Raw genomic sequence first — 19453 nt, 5'->3', positions numbered from 1 at the left:
GAAAGTTAAAAAGTTGCCGGGCCCTCCTCTGAAAAAGATACAGAGACATCACTGGTGTTTATCCCCCAGGTCATTTTCCGGGATCTGAGAAACTTTTTCTTTTCATGAAAAGAAAAATAACAAGGATTATAACTACTTAGCATTCAATAGAATCATCAATTTGATTACTGAATATCAGTTTTACTGTGTTAAATTTTTAGGGCGTGGGGGCTGTTCCGTTCACATGACAAACCCATCTGGGAGGGAGAGAACACCATGTGATTGTCCTGTTTTTTGTTGACAAACCCAGCATGTAAATACGTACTGCATAGTCAATGCATGCCAAGTCAGTACTGGGAATGCAGTGTAGTGATGTAGTTATGTGACATTGCACAGTAAATTACTTGTTCTCTGCTGTTAGGAAATACCCGTATCATTTCAACATCTGTCTCCTCAAGTCAAACAGTTGCTACCTGTGAACTTGAACTTGTCCAAAGCTGTGGCACCCATGCCATGACATAATCCATACCCAACGTGAGAAATAAAAAAGAAAAAAATTGCATTTATTTCAGTAGGGCATTTTCATACATTGAAAATAAGCACTATGCTATATTTTGCCATATTTGTGTTCCTTGAAAGGACATTTGGTCAAGGGTAACTAATTATAAATTATCTGTCAAGTTCAAACACTCAACGCTTGAACCATGCATTGGGTGATGGACAGAAAGATGACCAAAGAGAAAACCTTAGTCCTGCTAGGGACTGTGAGAAAAACTCAAAATGTTGGAGGCAAACGTGAAGATTGTGAAATTTCAAGCCGATCAGTAGTGTTACAACATTCAGTCTGGGCAAACACACAGCCCCACATCCACACAAAACATACATCATGCGCCTTTTAATACACAACTTTTGCTTACCCTTTCCCACCTTCTCATCTCCAAACAGGAACAACTGAACAAGCTGATGATCAACCTGAACTCCACACAGCCCCATTTCGTCCGTTGTATCATCCCCAACGAGCACAAGAAGGCAGGTGTCATTGATGCACGCTTGGTTCTCCACCAACTGGCCTGCAATGGTGTACTGGAAGGAATCCGTATCTGCCGTAAAGGATTCCCCAACAGGATGCTCTTTGCTGATTTCAAGCAAAGGTACACACACCTGTCCTGATTCCGTTATCACTTCCCTTAACCCTTTCACCACCATGGTTTGTCCCAAATCCATTGTTTTCTATGGTAAAGTTGGACCTGTACACAGGGAACTGGGGGTGAAAGGGTTAAAGTTCCTGTGTATGTTAATTATACCTTTCATTGTAGAATAGACTCTATGAGTTCTTATATGGCTGGACAGATGACAAAATCTGCATGAGCTTTTCAGTATTAAAGATGAGGACTTGTTAACTATGTTGGAGAAATCTCAAACACTCAAAAAAATTTTTCACATTTATTGACAGAGATCATACTTTGTAAAATTAATGGCAATCTGGCCAGCTGCAATTCTTCCCACTAATAACATTATTTGGCGGTTGATATTTGAAAATAGACACGCCAACTATCGAGTGCCTCTGAGGTGATTACATTAAATTTTTTTATCGAAGTCTGTTGGTGTTGAAGCTAAATTTGAACCTATCTTTCCACTTCAGATACCAAATTCTGGCGCCTACAGCAGTGCCTCAGGGTTTCTTGGACAACCGCAAAGCAGCTGAGAAGTTGCTTGATGCTATCCAGTTGGAGCCAGCTGAATTCCGTCTGGGTCACACCAAGGTAACCATCATTCCTCTTCGTTGCCCTTCCCTACGTTTGCCCTGTCTCAACCAGAATTTGTTACATCCCCATTGTTCTCAGTAGGCTTGATGGAACTATATACAAAAAAAAGGGGTGGAAAGGAGTAGATAGAGGGGTAAAAATCATGTTGATAATTTTTTTTCCAGTAATGACGCAGTTTATAGAGAATATTTTCTATTGGTTGTGCAAAACTAGTAAACCAGATGTGAAGTTTTTATTTATATATTTATTTATTCGTTTGTTTATTTATTTATTTTTTCTTTGCCTTCAGATTTTCTTCAAAGCTGGTGTACTGGGTAATCTGGAAGACATGAGAGATGAGCGTCTCTCCAAGATTATTGCCATGTTGCAAGGTCATTGTAGAGGATTCTTGATGAGAAAGGTGTACAAGAAGATGTTGGAACAGAGGTTAGAATTACTCCTGTTTTGTTTTTAGTTGTTTGTGTTTTTAAGATAGTATGCACCTCTCTATTGAAAGACTTAAACTTCTACTCAGACTTTCAAAAAGGAACCTTTCTTGAAATGAAGAATAAGATTCACCATGCAAAATTCAGTACAAGAGAAACAAATTCTTAATATTTACCGACAGTTGAAATTCAAAATGGCAGCCGACCCCATGTTAACTGGATGTATTTCATCATATTCAGAAATTTCAAACACTACTTCTTCACTCGCTGTTTTCTCGTGACATTCTACATTTTGTAATATTTCATCTTTTTCAATCTTTCACCCAATAGAATTGGTATCGCTGTTATCCAGCGTAACGTACGTAAATACCTCATTTTACGTAACTGGCAATGGTGGAGACTATACACCAAGGTGAGAAACATTTTGCTTTCTGTTTGTCCTGTTTTGAATCTTACAGTTGAATGTTCAACTTGTTGCTTCAAGTTAGACATATTTGTAATAACTTTACACTGTGCGTACCAGCTGTCTGAAGAATGACTTCATCATCCAGTATTGACAAAGTTACGACATGTATAACCCAATGTTATCAGTGAATTCTCTCAGTAATGTTTGTCTATTTGTTTGTTTATTTATTTATTTGTTTGTTTGTCTTTTTTTCCAAAGGTCAAGCCTCTGTTGAACGTCGCCCGTGCTGAAGATGAGATGAAGATCAAGGAAGAGGAACTGAAGAAAGTCTTGGAGAGAGCAGACAAGGAGGAGAAAGAACGCAAACAGCTGGAGGCCCAGAACACAACCTTGCTGGAAGAGAAGAACAAACTGTTCACTGATCTACAAGCCGTAAGTATATTCACCAGAAATTTTGTGCAACATACTGAAGATTTAATAAACTGATGTGGTTGTATTGGGCTTTTTAAACATTTAAATGACTTTTGTGACTCAGATGATTTAAATATATTCAACCTTTGAAAGACCTGTTTTTGTCTATATCAGCAGTTAATTAGTCAATTTTTGTATATTTTTCACTTTTTATTAGTATTTTCTTGGTGTTGCTATTTATTTATCTGTTCGTTTCTTTTATTTTCCAATTTAATTTGCTGTCGATGGCAAAATAAATAGATTGATAAATATATGTTTAGTCCCTTGCACAGTCGTGCATTCCAAGTCTTTCCTTGTGTCATTGAACACAAGGGCTTCACATAATTTTAATCTCTCTCTCTCTCTCTCTCTCTCTCTCTCTCTCTCTCTCTCTCTCTCTCTCTCTCTCTCTCTCTCTCTCTCCCCCCCCCTCTTCCGCAGGAACAAGAAAATGCTGCTGAATTGGAAGATAGAGTTAACAAACTTGAAACTTTCAAAACTGACCTTGAAGCACAACTGAAGGTAAGATAACAGCTCATACCAGATGAAATTTATCACTCTATCACAGTACAAGATTCTGATTAAAAAATACTGTTATCTTCATATGTCAAACTGATTCCTACCCTTCAACTATACAAAATAAAATACACTATGAAATGTACTCGTTATCGTAATTCTGTTAAGAATGTAATCGTAAATGGCCAATATTTGATTATTTTTTTCCAAGTTTATTGTACCTGAAGCCATAATTTTAGTATGCCAGATTCCGCTGTTGTACAGTTGACATTGGGATATCTCACTCTGAGAAGACACTGTACTTTTTCATTGATCCTATTTTGTTTTCAACTTTTTTTGGCCAGTACATCTGAAAATGAACTGCTCATCCCTTCCATATAAAAGATTTGCTAAAACTTATGATCTAACACCATTTCCACTCGACAGTGTTGTCAGAATTGAAGCAACCATACCCATGGCTTTAAGTTGACGTGAACTCTTCCTTTTCTCTTTCCCGTCAAAACTTAACAGGAACTCACAGAACGTCTTGAAGATGAGGAAGATGCCAATGCATCGGTCAGCTCTATCAAACAGAAACTTGAATCAGAGTGTGCGGAAATGAAGAGAGACATCGAAGATTTGGAGATCACTTTGTCTAAGGTACTACAGCTGTAATTGCTCAGAAGATACAACCCAACGGACATTGCCTGTCTTCTCTGTTCACTCTTCACAGTTATCATATGTGTATCCAGCCACTCCTCAAAACCCACATCAAACTCTCACTATATCTTCCAGTACACCTTATACACTACACATCACTTTCTCTACTCTTGCACACTCTCCCAACCAACAACAATATTCCCATTATCGTAATGATTATCAATTCAGCACATATATATCTTTCTATCTTCTCTGTAAGAATAAGTCTATTTCCCTGCCATATATATCTTGTAAGATTACTCTTTCATTCATTTCTGCTATGTTCTTGTATCAGTTTTCTTTTGTCTGTATCTATTATAGTGTAAAATGCTATTTGCATGTTGAATATCTTCATACCTGTCAAGATATGTAAATAACTTGATAATTTGCATACTATTTGCATGCTCCTTATTTGCATGTAACACATCTGCATCTCATAATATCATTAACTTGTAATCTTTTAGAGTTTCATTCTTTTTTCTGCTCTTTCTCAACTCTTTTTTCTGTCATTACTTCTTACCAAAGCCGTGTGTGTTGGGCTGCATATCGCAGAGATTATAGTTGTAGTGCATCAGACATTTATTTCCAACAGTGTGATATCTTTTTTTTCATAATATTTGATAACAACAGGTTTGCTTGTTTAAGTTAACCATTGCACCGTGTGAAGTATTCTGTACAATTTGTCTGGCAAACTGAAAGCTTTCAAGAAATGACGTGTTTTGCTTGAGTGTTGCCTCTCTGGACTCTGTGGTTCATGATGGCTGCCAGAATCATCCAGAATCATACAGGTGTAGCATCCACAGGTGCATGCTCAGCCAAACATGGCAACTCAGACAAATTTTCAGAATATTTGCCAACATGTCAATGGTCCGACTTCTGCGGGATAATACTTGCCATTCTCAGTGGAGAATCAAGAGAGACAACATTTTGATCGACTTTTGTTCTGGTTAGACTTATCAGCTTACAAGGAATGTGTATAACACAGTTTGTAGTTGATGAATATTAACCTTGAACCTGAGTGTGATTGCATGTTACAACTTCTCAACTTTGTAACTGTGGCGCTTTCCTCTGTTTGATCAGAAGTGCCACTTTTTGATCTTGTTTGTAGAGAAATGCAAAGAGGGTTTTGTGTAAATTTATGTGACAATGTGAAATCAGACAGCAATGCCATTCATAGCATGGATTTATATATTGCAAGTCAATACTGAAGTGTGGATTTGCAGTATTCAGGACTTCAAATTCTAACATTACAGAAGATCATGTCATACCTTAATGGCATCTGTCTGATTTTGTTGGTTGAATCTGTTTGCATTGTTTTGTTTGTCGTTTGTTCCTTTTTCTGCCGAGATCTTTGTCCATTCTCTTGAATGTTTCATGCATCGGTGTGCACTCTGACACTATACAGTGCATACATGCTGAAATATTTAAAAAAACTGCCCACCCAGGGGCTGTCTGTTTTATCTGTTGCACCATTGTCTGTCAGTACATCCATTCTGTAGAGTGTTTCATGCATTGGTGTGCACTTTGACACTGATATAGTGCACACATGCTGAAATACTGAAAAAAATCTACCCACCAAGTGGTGTCTGTGTGTCTGTGTTGCACCGTCGCCTGTCTGTATATCCATTCTGTGCATTTCTTATGTAAGCTTTGCACTGTGTGATTTAGAGTTCACACAAGCTGCAATACAGAGGAACGGCCAACCATCCAACATTGCCAGTGTGTCTCTTGCTCAGCTGTTTGTGTGAGTGTGTCTGTCTCCCGTGGCATGTTCTGTGCGTAAAGTGTGCACTGTGTGAAGACAGTGCACACGAGCTGAAATACTGAACGAAAGCCACCCATCCACAGGTTGAGGATGAGAAGAAACAGAAAGAGGAACAGATCAAACAGATGGCAGAGACCCTGGCAGCTCAGGAGGAGGCCCATGCCAAACTGAGCAAAGCCAAGAAGGAACTAGAAGAAGAGCATGCTGTAAGTATGATTTTCTGCTTCCATTGTTGAATTGCTTCAGTCCATTGCACAGTCCATTGTACAGTCCATTGTATTGCTTCAGTCCATTGTACAGTCCATTGTACAGTTACTACACCAAGGCTGAGTTTCATATTTTGTCTCAGTGTTAGATTTACTAGGTTTCCAATATTTGGAATGGCAGAGTATTAAGATCTGAACAGTTTAAATATTTCATAAACATAGGTTTCAATCGCAGAAGCCCACTGGAATTACATAAATTTTGTCACGAGGGCTTTTATCTTTTATCAGAGACAACAAGAGTGAAAAAACCATTGCATGTATTTATGTGTCGTTTGTGGGATTATATGTTGAGTCAGCCATTTGACCATAGTGATCGATTAGTTTATCCGCATTTTTTCAATGAACTGGGTGGGTCAGTTACACCAGAAAAGGGCAAAAAGGTTCATTTTGTTGCAAACACATGGTGACTAATAATTGCTAGGCAGAAAAGTTGAGATTTCTGTACACATGTACTGAAGTGGTAGCATACCGTACCAATCACCATCCTGGCCTGTCACCCCAAAACTAAACAATGAAATCCTTTACTGTAATACCCCATCTTCCAAGCTTGATAGAAAGATACATAAAGTTGTGAGAATTGAGATTGAAATCACACAAAAGTACTTTATAATTATATAAGTAGATCTTGTACAAATATTTAGCATAGTCAATAGCAGTGTGCCCCATAAATAAAGTCTTCACTCTTTAGTCAAGTCAAGAATCTTGAAATTTTTTGTCAGCTCAAAGTAAAATTTTTCTTAAGTCAAATACAATAATTGGCTTTATAAAGGAATGTCTGAGTCAAACACATTTGTCAGTTTAATTTAAATAACTGCATGTGATAAAATAGTCCACTAAGTTCTTCAACATTTGAAAACCACTGTAAATGTCTGTATTGACTTGACAAGAAATTGCAGCCATAGCCAAATTTTAATTATTAATTTATTCATGTAGATGTTAATTCATTCATAAAGATATCCTGGTCATAACCTTTGAAAGAATTATCATATCATTCAAAGATATTTTCAACCACTGATCATGACTCACTGGGTTTTTTTATGAAATTGACAGAGAACTCAAGATGCCCTTCAAGCCGAAGAAGACAAAGTGAATCACTTGAACAAAGTCAAGGCCAAGTTGGAATCAACTTTGGATGAGGTGAGTTGATTGACTTTGTGATTGATACAAGCCCCCCTGATCTTGACCCTAAAGAGATTTAGTCACCGGTATTGCTACCTATTGAAAATATTTGGCACACATTTAGAATACTGGATCCAATGGGAGTCACCATGTGAAATTGCTCATTTCAAAATAAAATTATAGCCTTGACCCTGAACTAATCCTCAAATAGACCCCTGTAATTAAAAAAAGATGCTTAAAACCGACTGCTTACGTGGCTCATCATCCTTAACAGACTTTTGGTCTTCCAAATATTTTGCAACATACATTCTCTTGTTCCACTATCAAAATCACGTTACTATGCCAGATGTTCAAATTTTTTGTGAGTTTAATACCTTATCATTTACGACTTAATTCTAGCCTGGACTGGAATTCATTTATCACCAAACATATTTCATTTTTGTCTGCAATGAACAGTGTTGGCAAGTGCGATTCTATCTATTCCAACATATTCTAGGCAAAAGAAAGTGTATTCATTTTATGGAACAAAAATATCGAAAATATGATAAAAGAAACTTTACAGTTATTATTGTCCCTGTGAGTAAAAATTCTACCTTTTATTATGTGTCCACATTCATTCCACAGAACAAATATTGTCTCATAGAGTCGCTAGAGTCTCTCTCCCAATCTCCACACCTCTCATTGTTTATTGTTCATTGTTTCTGGTAATAGCTGCTTGTGTTTGTTTAGCAGGAATTTCAGGGTCGCGAGGTCATTGTGTGGTTTTCAAATACCATTTCCTCTGACCACAAATTATCTAAGATTGCCGGTTTACCGTGTGAATGAAATAATAAGTCTGAGACAGGCCATTTTAATGCTTTTAAATGTATTGTCCCCAAAACTGTAAATCCTTAAATTTTCAACATTTCTATCAAATATAATTTATAATTAGTTTATAATTATTATTAATTTCACTACTTGAAAGTCGTAGAAAAGATTGTAATACTTCTTGAAAGATGCAGTTCTGTAAAAAGTGTCACATTCTATACATTGTCAAAGGTCGATGTCCACATGTGCCTCACCAAGACTTACAGAAAATGAATGGTCTTTTTCACCGAATATACTTCTGCAGAAAGTCCCTGAATTTTTAGTGACTTTGTGTGCATATGACTCTGCTGTAGTAACTTAGTTGTTTCTCAACATCACTGACAGGCCTACCTTTTTTCCTTTACCAACAGACTGAAGAACACCTCGAACGTGAGAAGAAGGCCCGCGCAGATCTGGAGAAAGCCAAACGCAAGCTGGAAGGTGATCTAAAGATGACACACGAAGCTCTCGATGAAACTGAAAATGCAAAACGCGGACTTGAGGAACTTGTCAAGAAGTAAGTTCCACCTTGCACTTTGAAAGGCTACTTCAACAACTACTAGATGAATAATTTTACTTTTTTAAAGAATTGATAAAATTCTGCAGTAAGTCATACTCTTTGAGAAATGTTTCATGCTCTAAATCTTTGCAATGAATATTTAAAATTGAAAAAGACATTTTAATGTAACTGAATCGTAATTCATTCAAAAGTCGTAGATTACATGAAAAAGAAGTTTAGGAGAAAAGTAATTTTTTTTCACCTTTTTCGCTTGCAGGAAGGATGGTGAAATCAATGCTTTGAATAGCAGACTGGAAGATGAACAAAATCTGGTCAACCAACTTCAGAAGAAGATCAAAGAACTGCAGGTACTGTGCCATGCTCAGAATAAATACTTTGTGAGGAGGTTGAAGTGGTCTGTAAAATTTGAAGAGCTGTACTGAGTGTTGTTGTTGTTTTGAATAGTGGCAAGGCAAGTGTGTGAGTGATCACTCAATTACCCTTGATGCTGAAGGACATGCTAATTTGCATATCATGTGATGGAAACAACCAATCAGGGTATCAATCTGCGAATGCACGTTTGTACAAATTCCCAGACTCTCTCCTGGAACTGTGAAGAGTGCATGGTACGTACCTTCAGTCCATGCGATTTGATTAGCTTGTCTTCAACACCTGTTTAAAATGACATGCAAATTAAATACTTGAATAATTATTTATCATCAGTTAGTATTCAAGTTTTGCTTTTATAATAATCACTGCCACACATTAAAACATGAATGTGAGTTTGAAAGAGTGCTGTGGAAAAAGTAGGAATTAGTTGAAAGAATGCACCTCAATATGAAGATGTGAGAACAAAGGACAATGCACAGTGGGATGTCCAAGGAGGGGAATGACCTGAAGTGTGTAGGAGTGTGGATGTAGCAAGGATTGGATGTTGCAAGGATAAGTTGCCTGATAAGTCAGCCACAGTATCAGAATGAAAGGAGAGATTGATGATTTGATTGAGATATTGGGGTTGGGGGGAGCTTTGATGTGGAAAATGGAGGGAGGGTGGCCTCCTTCAGCTAGGCAGTAAGGAAGGTTGAGGGATAGTAGGGGAAAGATGGGGGCAGATTCTTACATCAGTATGAAAGAATTGGTTGTTAACTTGTGTGTTCATAACTGAATCAAGGTGTAGAGCTCAGAATACTTTTTAGGGGGGAGGGGGAAAGAGAAATCTTGTCCATAACTGCCTGTCACCAAAATATATGCCACTTCTACCATAGCCTGTACAGAAGAAGTCAACATTTTTTCCGTCAAGCTTTTTTGCCTTAAAATACACAGCAAGAGGCAATTGAACTCTGACATGCTGCAGTCTTTGAGAGAAAATGACCTGCCAGGTTGACGTGATTGTTAAGTCTTGCCCAGTGGAATGAAATGAACGCAGACGACCTCAGGTGACCTCTGGAAACCTGATGGCGCCCAATAGCTGCAAATTTACCATGAGGCTGTGCGCCAATCCTATCTATGCAGTTTCTCCATATCTATTTATAATGGAAAGAAGGAGTAAGCTATCGGCTGAAGCATACTTTTAATGCTATTTTTATAAGCATTTCTCTTTGGAATGTTGACAAGAAGTTGATTTTGTCAGCTGTCATGTCACCAGCTATAAAGAGTGGCTGCAAGCCCCAGGTCTTGTTGGAATGAGAATTCCAGGGATTTGGTTCTGTGTTTTACAATCAGACAAGGAATTTCACTGCTTCGGCTGTGAGAGATTGCCAAATGCCAAAGTTGCTTTTTAAAAGGAGTCATTTCTGCTGGAGGGGCTCATCTGATGTCTTAGACAGAAAGTCAGTCAACTTGACACTCTCTGTACTTGCCCCTCTCTTCCCCACCTCCGTGTCTCCGTGCGAAAGATGGGAAACAGGTCAATCGGAAAAGAATGCAAGCAGAAGTTTACGTTTCCCTTGAAAGAATATCAAATAAATTCCCCATGTGTAGTCCAATGATAGAGGTATGTGAATCAAAATATGCCCAGTTGTTGTTGCTTTCCGCTTAAGTTTCCACATCCTCACCCTCAAGACAAGATTATGATAGGGTCATGTCTCCTGTATGTCAAAGGTCATCCAAAAGAACTGCCAACTGTGTGCTGCTATGGAATTACAAAAATGCAATTTATGCTAAAATTAAAGGTGCCGGTGAAGAGAACACATCAACAAGACAGCTATCAAATATTTGACAACATTTTAATAAGGGAGGCTTCAAATATTTTCGTGACCATGCAAAAAGCTGCCACGAATATTTTTATCTATTTTGGCTGTGTAGTGGCAGTAGAAAGATTTATATCAAATGAGTAATCCAGAAACTTGACCCATAATTTTTAGTTATGTGTGCAACTCTCACCTTCCATGACCCAGACTCCTGACCCTGCTCGGCCCTCGCGTCTTGGAGATCGTGTATGGGTCAGGAATGCAGTCTCCGTGGACGTTTGCCATGATAATTGCTATTTGCCAGTCACTTGGGTTTATTATGTAGGCAGTGTCGATGACAGCTTGGAAAGGGATTTATACAGCTTGAATGAAACAAAATCTTTTTAATTATTAAGTGCCAGGGTATCAGTCATAACAGACTGAGGAATCTGATTGGCTGGTGGTTGCTTACCTGGCTGGTAGGAAACCCTATGGGTGGGCCAGAAACCATGCGTATCAAATGAAAGACCCCCCAACAATTAAGTAGGAACGCCCCAACCTTTTTTTCTCCCCTGGAAGCATATGCTAGTAATTACAGATATGCTATTCAAACCTCATATGGCTTAATGCTGGTAGGCCAGGTCAAACGTAATGTTTCTCAACATATTTACATAAATGGGCATGCGGAAGAACAACCACCAGTAAAAATAGAGATCCCTCAGAAACTGCTGGACACAGGCAGCGTAAAGGCAGAAGTTCACTCTTCTTCATCTTCATTCAGTCTCTCCAACCCTCCAACCACCTGACAAAATGTCTGTCCCGGTTCAGTTACTTATTGACGTGAGTACCCAAAACTCCTCTACTTTCAAAATCTGCTTGTGTAGTCTGCCTGGCCGAGGCAAATCCGTTTACATGTCCAGCCTGCTGCTTTCCGTTGGCTGTCTGTGTCTCGAAGCCTTATTTCTCGTCCTCGCTTCGTGCATGGGTGACTTGATCGGTAGACTTGTATCGTATTGTTGTCTTGCCGGGGCTCTTGAAACTCTCGCCCCGGATCACCTGGTGTGGTGACAGCAGCCGCCACAGTGACAGATCAAAAGGGTTTCCATTGACCGGTGGTCTGAGCTAATCGGTAATGGAGATAAACCGAAGGGGTCATCTATCTCAATCAGCCCAGATCAGTAAACAACAAGTTACCACTGCAATGCAAGCCTTGACTTTTTCAAAACCTTGAAACAATCTCATTCCCGAGCTCGAGGACTTCCAATCGGTGATTATTTATCCTGACTTACTTTTTTCTGCAGCCAAGACAATTACTGCTGACTCTTTTTACAGTGATTGACATAGGCAACCGTTGACACCTACTTGCTGTATCTACAGTATTTGCAATTCTTGTGTAAGAGGTTTTAATCTTGTTTTTGGCAAGAGATAAGCAAAATCACTGCAGAAAATTGGTGGGCACTGACTTTAATTACATTGTTTCATTGCACTCCCGCTTTCATGTTATCATTGTATCGATCACGTCTCGCGACATTTTTCAGAGGCATAGTCTAAATTTCTCAGTCCCATAACCTTTCAAATGATTCATCCAGAGGGAACTTGCAATCTGTGCATGAATTCTGTGATATCTTGACGAATTCTTTCTAAATTATTCTATGAGTCATAGAAGAATTCCAAGTCTACCCCAAGGATATCTTCAATAAAAAATTTACGATAAAAATTTGCGGTCAGTCAATATATCCTCGTGTGTTTAGACAGTCTAGTCCAGAGCAGATGGTAAATATACTTAGCGATATTAAGTAATCATAAAACATGAAATTTGAACATATGTTATTGACCCATGCTGACATTAATGTCTTTAGAATATAGTAGATACGATTTTATTGAGTGATAAAAAATTGTATTTGAGTTCAAATTTTTACAAATTAAGTCAGCTACAATTTATCACCTTTTTTTGCATATTTGTCTGTTATTTTTCAAGCTTTTTTTTTTTATTTTGGGGAGTGTCCTTGTCTGCACTGTTGGTTTCTCTAGAGTATCAAAATCCAAGGTCAGAGGTCGTCTGTCTCCAGCATGGTAAGGGGCAAATGAAACCAAGCAGAGCAGAAATCTGGAGTCGATGCTGACAGCTATATTTTTTTTTAATTTACGAAAAGTCTATTGCCAAAAGTGGTACATCTTCAGTGCTTGATTGATATATACCAATGAAGGTATTCAGACTGCTGCGTTCTCTATGAAAATTCATGAAGGACCCACTGCCAAAAGTAGCATCTTTAGTGCATGACTGACGTGTACCGGCCAATAAAAATAAACCGGCACTGTCTGTCAAGATCCTTGTATCAATTAAAGTGCATGGACAAAATATCCGTTCGGTTAATTACCTTTTATGTCAACGATTGATGATTTTCAGTGCAGTGGCACCGTTGAATTGATGATTTTTAGTGCAATGACACCGGTGAATTGATGAGTTCAGTGCAATGACAGGAGACCATTCATGCGTGTCAGTTACATATTAAGAGAGTAATTGTTGTCATTTTTTGTGTGTGTTTGTTACATGCCAGGGGCCATGTCACGGCGACAGAGTGGACATTTCAGAGCAAGGGTGCTGATGGCAAAGTCAGTGTAGTTCATGGCCATTACAGCATTATAGGCATAGCGCACACAAAGGTTAAACCTCTGGCTTATTCCAAAACTTGTAAATTATGAAATTTTGAGATTTTCATATTCCACAGTGATCACATTCCATGGCCTCATTTGGAGAATTCGGATGTCTGTCTGATGTCTTGCATGCTGGAAATTTCTGCCAGACATAGGGCGGAATCCTTGGTTTTCAAATCATTTTTAGCGTCCATGCAGAGGCTATGCAGAGATACATCAGCTATTCTCAGATTACTCATTATAATAAAAAGTGATGCGCTGACTGCGAGCTCTGGTATCCAAATAGAGAGAGTGGAATTCACCAGCTGATCTAAGGCATGCCACTTCCATTTATGGTTGCATACCAAGGCAGTTATCTGGGACTTGACATCTAGGGCTGGCAGATCTCTCGGCCTCTCTGATTGGCTGCAGGCGTGGCCTTTCATCATTGACGGGTACTTGTACCTCGGGTGATTTGCATTTAAAGTTAGTAGCATCTAGCCTGTTGGTGGCACAGTCAGCATTCACGCTCTACGGGGCATGCCTCTTAGATCCTCCGACTTTGGAAAACTCGGCCAACTCACGGAAAAGTATACATAAGTCATTGGGTTTGACCTGCCTTGCCAGTTGAGCATCTTCAGCCGTGCCTGCTGCAGTCATTAATTTGTCTCTCAACCAGTCGAGGAGCATCCCAGCCTCCGGATTATCCCTGCCAACATGTCTTTGAGTTCGCTGGATATTAGCTCTTGGAGCGATGCCGGTGGATACAGCCCCAATGTTGTTACTACAAGCGGCGGTACCAGCGGCAGCAGCTACCATGTGCGCCAGTCTTTCGAAAGCAAAATGACACAGAGGGGGTCATTCCAAAAATTGACTCCGAAATCACGGAGAATTCTACGACAGAGTTATGAAATGGGAGACAGTGCAGTTGGGATAAGACATCTCTTTGAAGTAGGGAACTCTTTTTCTCGGCTGCTAAAAAAGCTTTAAATGCTTGATGCGTAGTTTTGAAGCTTGCCAGATTTCTTGAGAAGTACGCTTTTATTTGTGTATACATTCTAACTAGCTGTTATAAGACTAATCACTTGCACTCCGCTAATTTTCAGTGAAGAAACTCCAAGCAATACAGCAGCAATTTTTTGTATCTCGCTAATGAACAAAATTATATTCCGATTATCTCTGCATAACATGGCTTGAAATATTGTTTGGTTTGAAAAAAAGATGAAGTGATATCACAGCAGTGGTCTAACACATTGACGGACCTTTTAAATCACTGGTACAGTGACACCATTCTTAAGTGTGTACTCCGGCTTGTCTTGGTGCTCAATAGATGTTATTAATAGCATTTGTTAAGTCTATTCGGCCTGGAATGTGTCTGCTAAAATGGCAAACAGCAAACGGTGAAATTTGTTTTACGGCACCAAGTATATCAACTCTTCCTTCCCTTATGCACTCCTCAAACGATATTTTTCACTTTCTATTTTTGAATTTGTATGTTCTTTGTATTTAATTTGTATTTTTTTTTTCTTTTACAAACATCGTTCTTACAAAAACAAATATTTCTCTTGACATTCTGACAGGCCCGCATTGAAGAACTTGAAGAAGAGCTTGAAGCAGAAAGACAGGCTCGTGCTAAGGTGAGTAATAAATATTATTATTATCCATTTCTCCTCCCCGTATATATAATGTTATCCATTTATGGAGCTCCGATTAAAAAGAAAATTGACTTGTGAGCCTCATCGGTGATGATCAGAAGTTCTGTGCATACGCGGCATTCTTGCGAGTTCAAATTACCATTTATGTAGTGTGAATGTCAGGGAATTGCCAACTGGAAGAAGGGCCCCTGTTGGAATCCCTGGCATTGGAAGTCTTAGATCCTAGGGAAAGAACAAAACATGAATCAAAATTGGAATATCATTGCACTCTACGCTGTCTGGACAGCGATATTGATACAGAAGGAATGCGACCATGAATCTCTTGCCATTCATTCGGCGATGACAACTCCAGTTACGGGGAGAAGTCATATTGTCAACGGACAGTTATAAATAAATGAAATGCCACAGACAGGAGAGGGGTTAGTTAGGGTTCCATGTGTGTAGTACTGAGGTTCAGATAGGAGATTCAAAGTTTCTGAGACAATCGCATGCTAACTTTTCAAATGGAATTAAAGATCGGTGGAGAGGGACCAAGAAAGGATGACCCCGATAGCAATGCGTGGCCTGCATATATTACATATTTGACATATCCTTGATCACTATTTCTCAAGGAGTCGGCCTTTCCATGTAGGCAGAAACTGTGGACTCTGGTCGTTAAAATTTTTTGTCAGGCTCTCACAACTTGGCCCCATGTCCAAAATGCGACTCGTGGAGTATTTAGTGTTGAGTGAATTTTATTTTCATCCATTGGAAAGAAGTGGGCTAGAAAATCACGCTTCGAAAGGAAACTCAAACTGCTTTGTTGGACTGACACAGTGTCAACAACCTTTTGTCAATGGCATTACAACGGCCAGCTTCAGCGACTGAATGGGCTATCCCACAAAGACAGACAAACACACAGGGGCCCAAGAGTTACTCCCATTGATCAATGTAGCGTACCGGTTCCATTCTTGTCCTATGCAAAAAACAGCCGGCTTTTGAAAAGCAACACCTTCAAAAGGGGTCTTGTAGTGAGAGCCTCAGAGGTCATGACCCTGGTCTCTCCCTGTGTGTGCTCTATGCCTCATAACACTACCCTGTTGTCTTTTGTGATCATGTAAGATATTACTATCTTCATTCAGGCCAATGAGATGCAGGCCCCGCCTTCCCCGATGGTAGTCTATAATCGGAACTCTGTGCATCTGAATTCATTAATTCCTAATCAAGAAGTGTGTTTCAATTCAATATGAAAACAGCCCACACTGTTCATCATCGGAAACACTTTAATTTAAAGGTAGCGCCTTTAAACATGACCAAGTCTGCTATTTTTAACTGACATCAGATAGCCGCTACAGGGAAGTCTCTGATATCGGACACCCATATGTTGACATATCAGAAATTCAAGGCTTTTCCCCCTAGTCGTGTTTACTCATCTTATTCCACTTCTATGAGAGGGTTGGCAATTTGAAAACATCACCTTCAAACCCTGGTATATCAATACAAAGACCTCCTGCCACCATCTGTGTCTCTTGTATGTCTCATCCGACACACACTCTGCAGGCCAAAGATCTTTCATGCTTCCTTAAAAGGCCAGGAATGCCACACTTGTAAACTTATCCAGTACCCCAACCTGCCCTGTGACAGAAATACACCAAGCACAGAACAGTCTTGCATGCACCTAAATAGTTTATATACGTGTATTTTAGGCAATTTTGAAGTCACAGAGTTAATTATCTGACATTCATTCCCTTCCATCAACCACCTCCCACCAACAACGCCACTGGGGTCAGGCCACTCCATGAGCACTCCCCAAGTTGTCTTGAAAGCAAATACATCCACGGATGATATCATTTGATTTCTGAATAAACAGATGAATCAGTTTTGCATAATATTTTTCTCAGCTTTTCCCAAATTTATTCAGACTGCCCTTCGGTAAACTTGTATAAGGAGATGCATTATATCATGACTTGTGAATCTCATTCTCTTTAATGAATGGAGTTGAGTTTTTCGTACTCATATTCATTATACAAGATCATCCCATTTCTAAATAAACAGGCTAATTATTTTGTAATCTTGTTTTTTTAGTTTTTTCCCAAATTTAGACAATTTTTTAAATGCTTGAATAGGAAAATACAGTATATGAAAATAGTTAATCTTACTCTGTTTAAGTATTAGGAGTTCTGAATTCAATATTCAGTGTGCCAGAAGTACTTCTGCGATAAGTGAGCAGTTTTAGATTTTTGAAGACTTTGATGAAAATCAATTCATTCTCATCTTTACATTATACCGTTTCATCCCTCACTCTCTTGATGGGTTCATGAAATGCTCATCAACTTTTTTTTGCCTTTTCCTTCAAAAAAACACAGGTCGAAAAGCAGCGGGTAGATTTGTCTCGTGAGCTGGAGGACCTGAGCGACCGTCTTGAGGAACAAGGTGGTGCAACAGCCGCTCAGATTGAACTCAACAAGAAGCGTGAGGCCGAATTAGCCAAAGCCAAACGGGAAATAGATGAGGCCCACCTCCAACATGAAACCGTTGCTGCTCAACTTCGCAAGAAACACCAGGATGCCGTCGCTGAACTCAGTGAGCAGATGGATCTATTGCAGAGAGCCAAGAACAAGTACGTCTGAATACACTAACCCTTCCACACACTGTTGTTGGTACCAAAATGTTTTCTATAGTAAACTTGGATCTGAAGAGAAGAACATGGGGTGAAAGGCCTGAAAGGGATGTAAAAATTCTCAGACAGTCAAACGCTCATAGGCTAGATTCCACCATGACTCCGTTAGATTTCCCATAGGTAAAATCTTATCCACATTCCCCAAGGTATAAAATCTTATCCACATTCCCCAAGGTATAAAATCTTATCCACTTTTCATAAGGCATAAAATCTCAACTACAATTTGCAAGTTATAAAGTGTTATCCCCATCCTATTCACAGACACATTCCAGTTTCAATTCAACTCTTACACTTTGGTTTGGTTACTTTTGCAATATTTTGAACTTTGTTCCGCCTCTTCATCCTCCTTCATTCATCTGTTACAGCTAATTGTGTTTATGTGAATTTAAACAATATTTTCACCCCCACCTACTGCAATCTCTACCCCCTTACAGGTCAGAAAAGGAAAAGAATTCTTTGAAGGTCGAGTGTGATGATCTGTCTGCCAACATTGAAATGCTACAGAAGGCCAAGGTAATTCAACATTTTGTACTCTATTTTTTTTTGTCCATATACTTTGCAGAAATTCATAAAGTATGGGACAAAAATTTAAGATTTGAAATAATCCTTAAAAGATTGGACCATAAAAAGTCATCTCTAAATTTGCTTGTGCCACAAACCCTGTAAAATACTTGAAACAAATTAAGTGCTCTTGATTTAGATTTTGAGATGGTACCATTGTCGGAAATGCTCAATCTGGTCTTTTCTCTCACACCGCAGTCCCAAGCTGAAAAAGTCAACCAACAGGTTAATGCCCAACTCTCAGATGCCAACCAGAGAATCGACGAGAATGTCCGTACCATCAACGACTTGAACAGCTCCAAGTCACGCCTTGCCCAGGAAAATAATGACTTGAACCGCCAACTTGAGGAGAGTGAGAGTCAAGTCTCAGCCCTCAGCAAGCAGAGATCTCAGCTCAACGCCCAGCTGGAGGACCTCAAACGTAGCCTGGATGACGAAGGCAGAAACAAGGCTACTCTCGCAGCTCAGGTGCGCCAGGCTCAGGCCGACGCTGACTCTCTCCGCGAGCAATTGGAAGATGAAGCCGACAGCAAGAGTGAATTGCAGCGACAGCTTGCCAAGATGAACTCTGAGCTCCAGGCCATGAGAGCCAAGTTCGACGGAGAAGCAGTCCAGCGTGCTGAAGAACTTGAAGAAGCCAAGTACGTACCAAAATTTTCACACCAAATATTCACAAATGACCATCTGATTTCTAGGAGGAAAATTACACTGTAATTTGAACTTTTCGAGAGTCTAGTAATATTCTCATATTCTATACATGATATTTTTATTTTCTGCCGTTTGCAGGAAGAAGCTGCTGATCAAACTTCAGGAGGTTGAGGAAGAACTTGACCAGTTCAAGAGCAAGTGCAGCAGCCTGGAAAAAACTAAACACCGCCTGCAAGGTGAAATTGAAGACTTGTCAATTGACGTTGACAGGGTGAGTTTGTGAACCATCTTTTGTGTCTAGGACGTCTTCCAAAATATGACTTTTTGTGAGCATAGAAGAATGACTTGCGATATCAGATGAAAGATAGAAGATTGTTTGGTCAGCAAATCAATCAAAAAAATTTAATCATGTT

The 19453-nt window shown here is 39.3% G+C and overlaps 1 protein-coding gene across 8 annotated transcripts in view; it reads left to right on the top strand.

Moving 5' to 3' along the window:
• Positions 1-19453, top strand: part of LOC139151273 (myosin heavy chain, striated muscle-like) — a 64470-nt gene that overhangs the window by 30463 nt on the left and 14554 nt on the right. For all 8 annotated transcript variants that reach the window (XM_070723946.1, XM_070723948.1, XM_070723950.1 and 5 more), the window contains 16 exons: positions 925-1130; positions 1622-1742; positions 2035-2171; positions 2501-2582; positions 2835-3008; positions 3468-3548; positions 4053-4181; positions 6069-6191; positions 7302-7388; positions 8588-8733; positions 8993-9083; positions 15098-15154; positions 17518-17771; positions 18266-18344; positions 18591-19033; positions 19179-19311. In XM_070723946.1, the coding sequence (XP_070580047.1) occupies positions 925-1130; positions 1622-1742; positions 2035-2171; positions 2501-2582; positions 2835-3008; positions 3468-3548; positions 4053-4181; positions 6069-6191; positions 7302-7388; positions 8588-8733; positions 8993-9083; positions 15098-15154; positions 17518-17771; positions 18266-18344; positions 18591-19033; positions 19179-19311 (2343 nt within the window). The remainder of the gene's footprint in view (positions 1-924; positions 1131-1621; positions 1743-2034; positions 2172-2500; positions 2583-2834; positions 3009-3467; positions 3549-4052; positions 4182-6068; positions 6192-7301; positions 7389-8587; positions 8734-8992; positions 9084-15097; positions 15155-17517; positions 17772-18265; positions 18345-18590; positions 19034-19178; positions 19312-19453) is intronic.

Source organism: Ptychodera flava, chromosome 15, assembly GCF_041260155.1.
Source record: "Ptychodera flava strain L36383 chromosome 15, AS_Pfla_20210202, whole genome shotgun sequence".
NCBI lineage: Eukaryota > Metazoa > Hemichordata > Enteropneusta > Ptychoderidae > Ptychodera > Ptychodera flava.
Note: the sequence above shows the minus strand (reverse complement) of the source record. Positions and strands in the feature narration are given on the sequence as shown.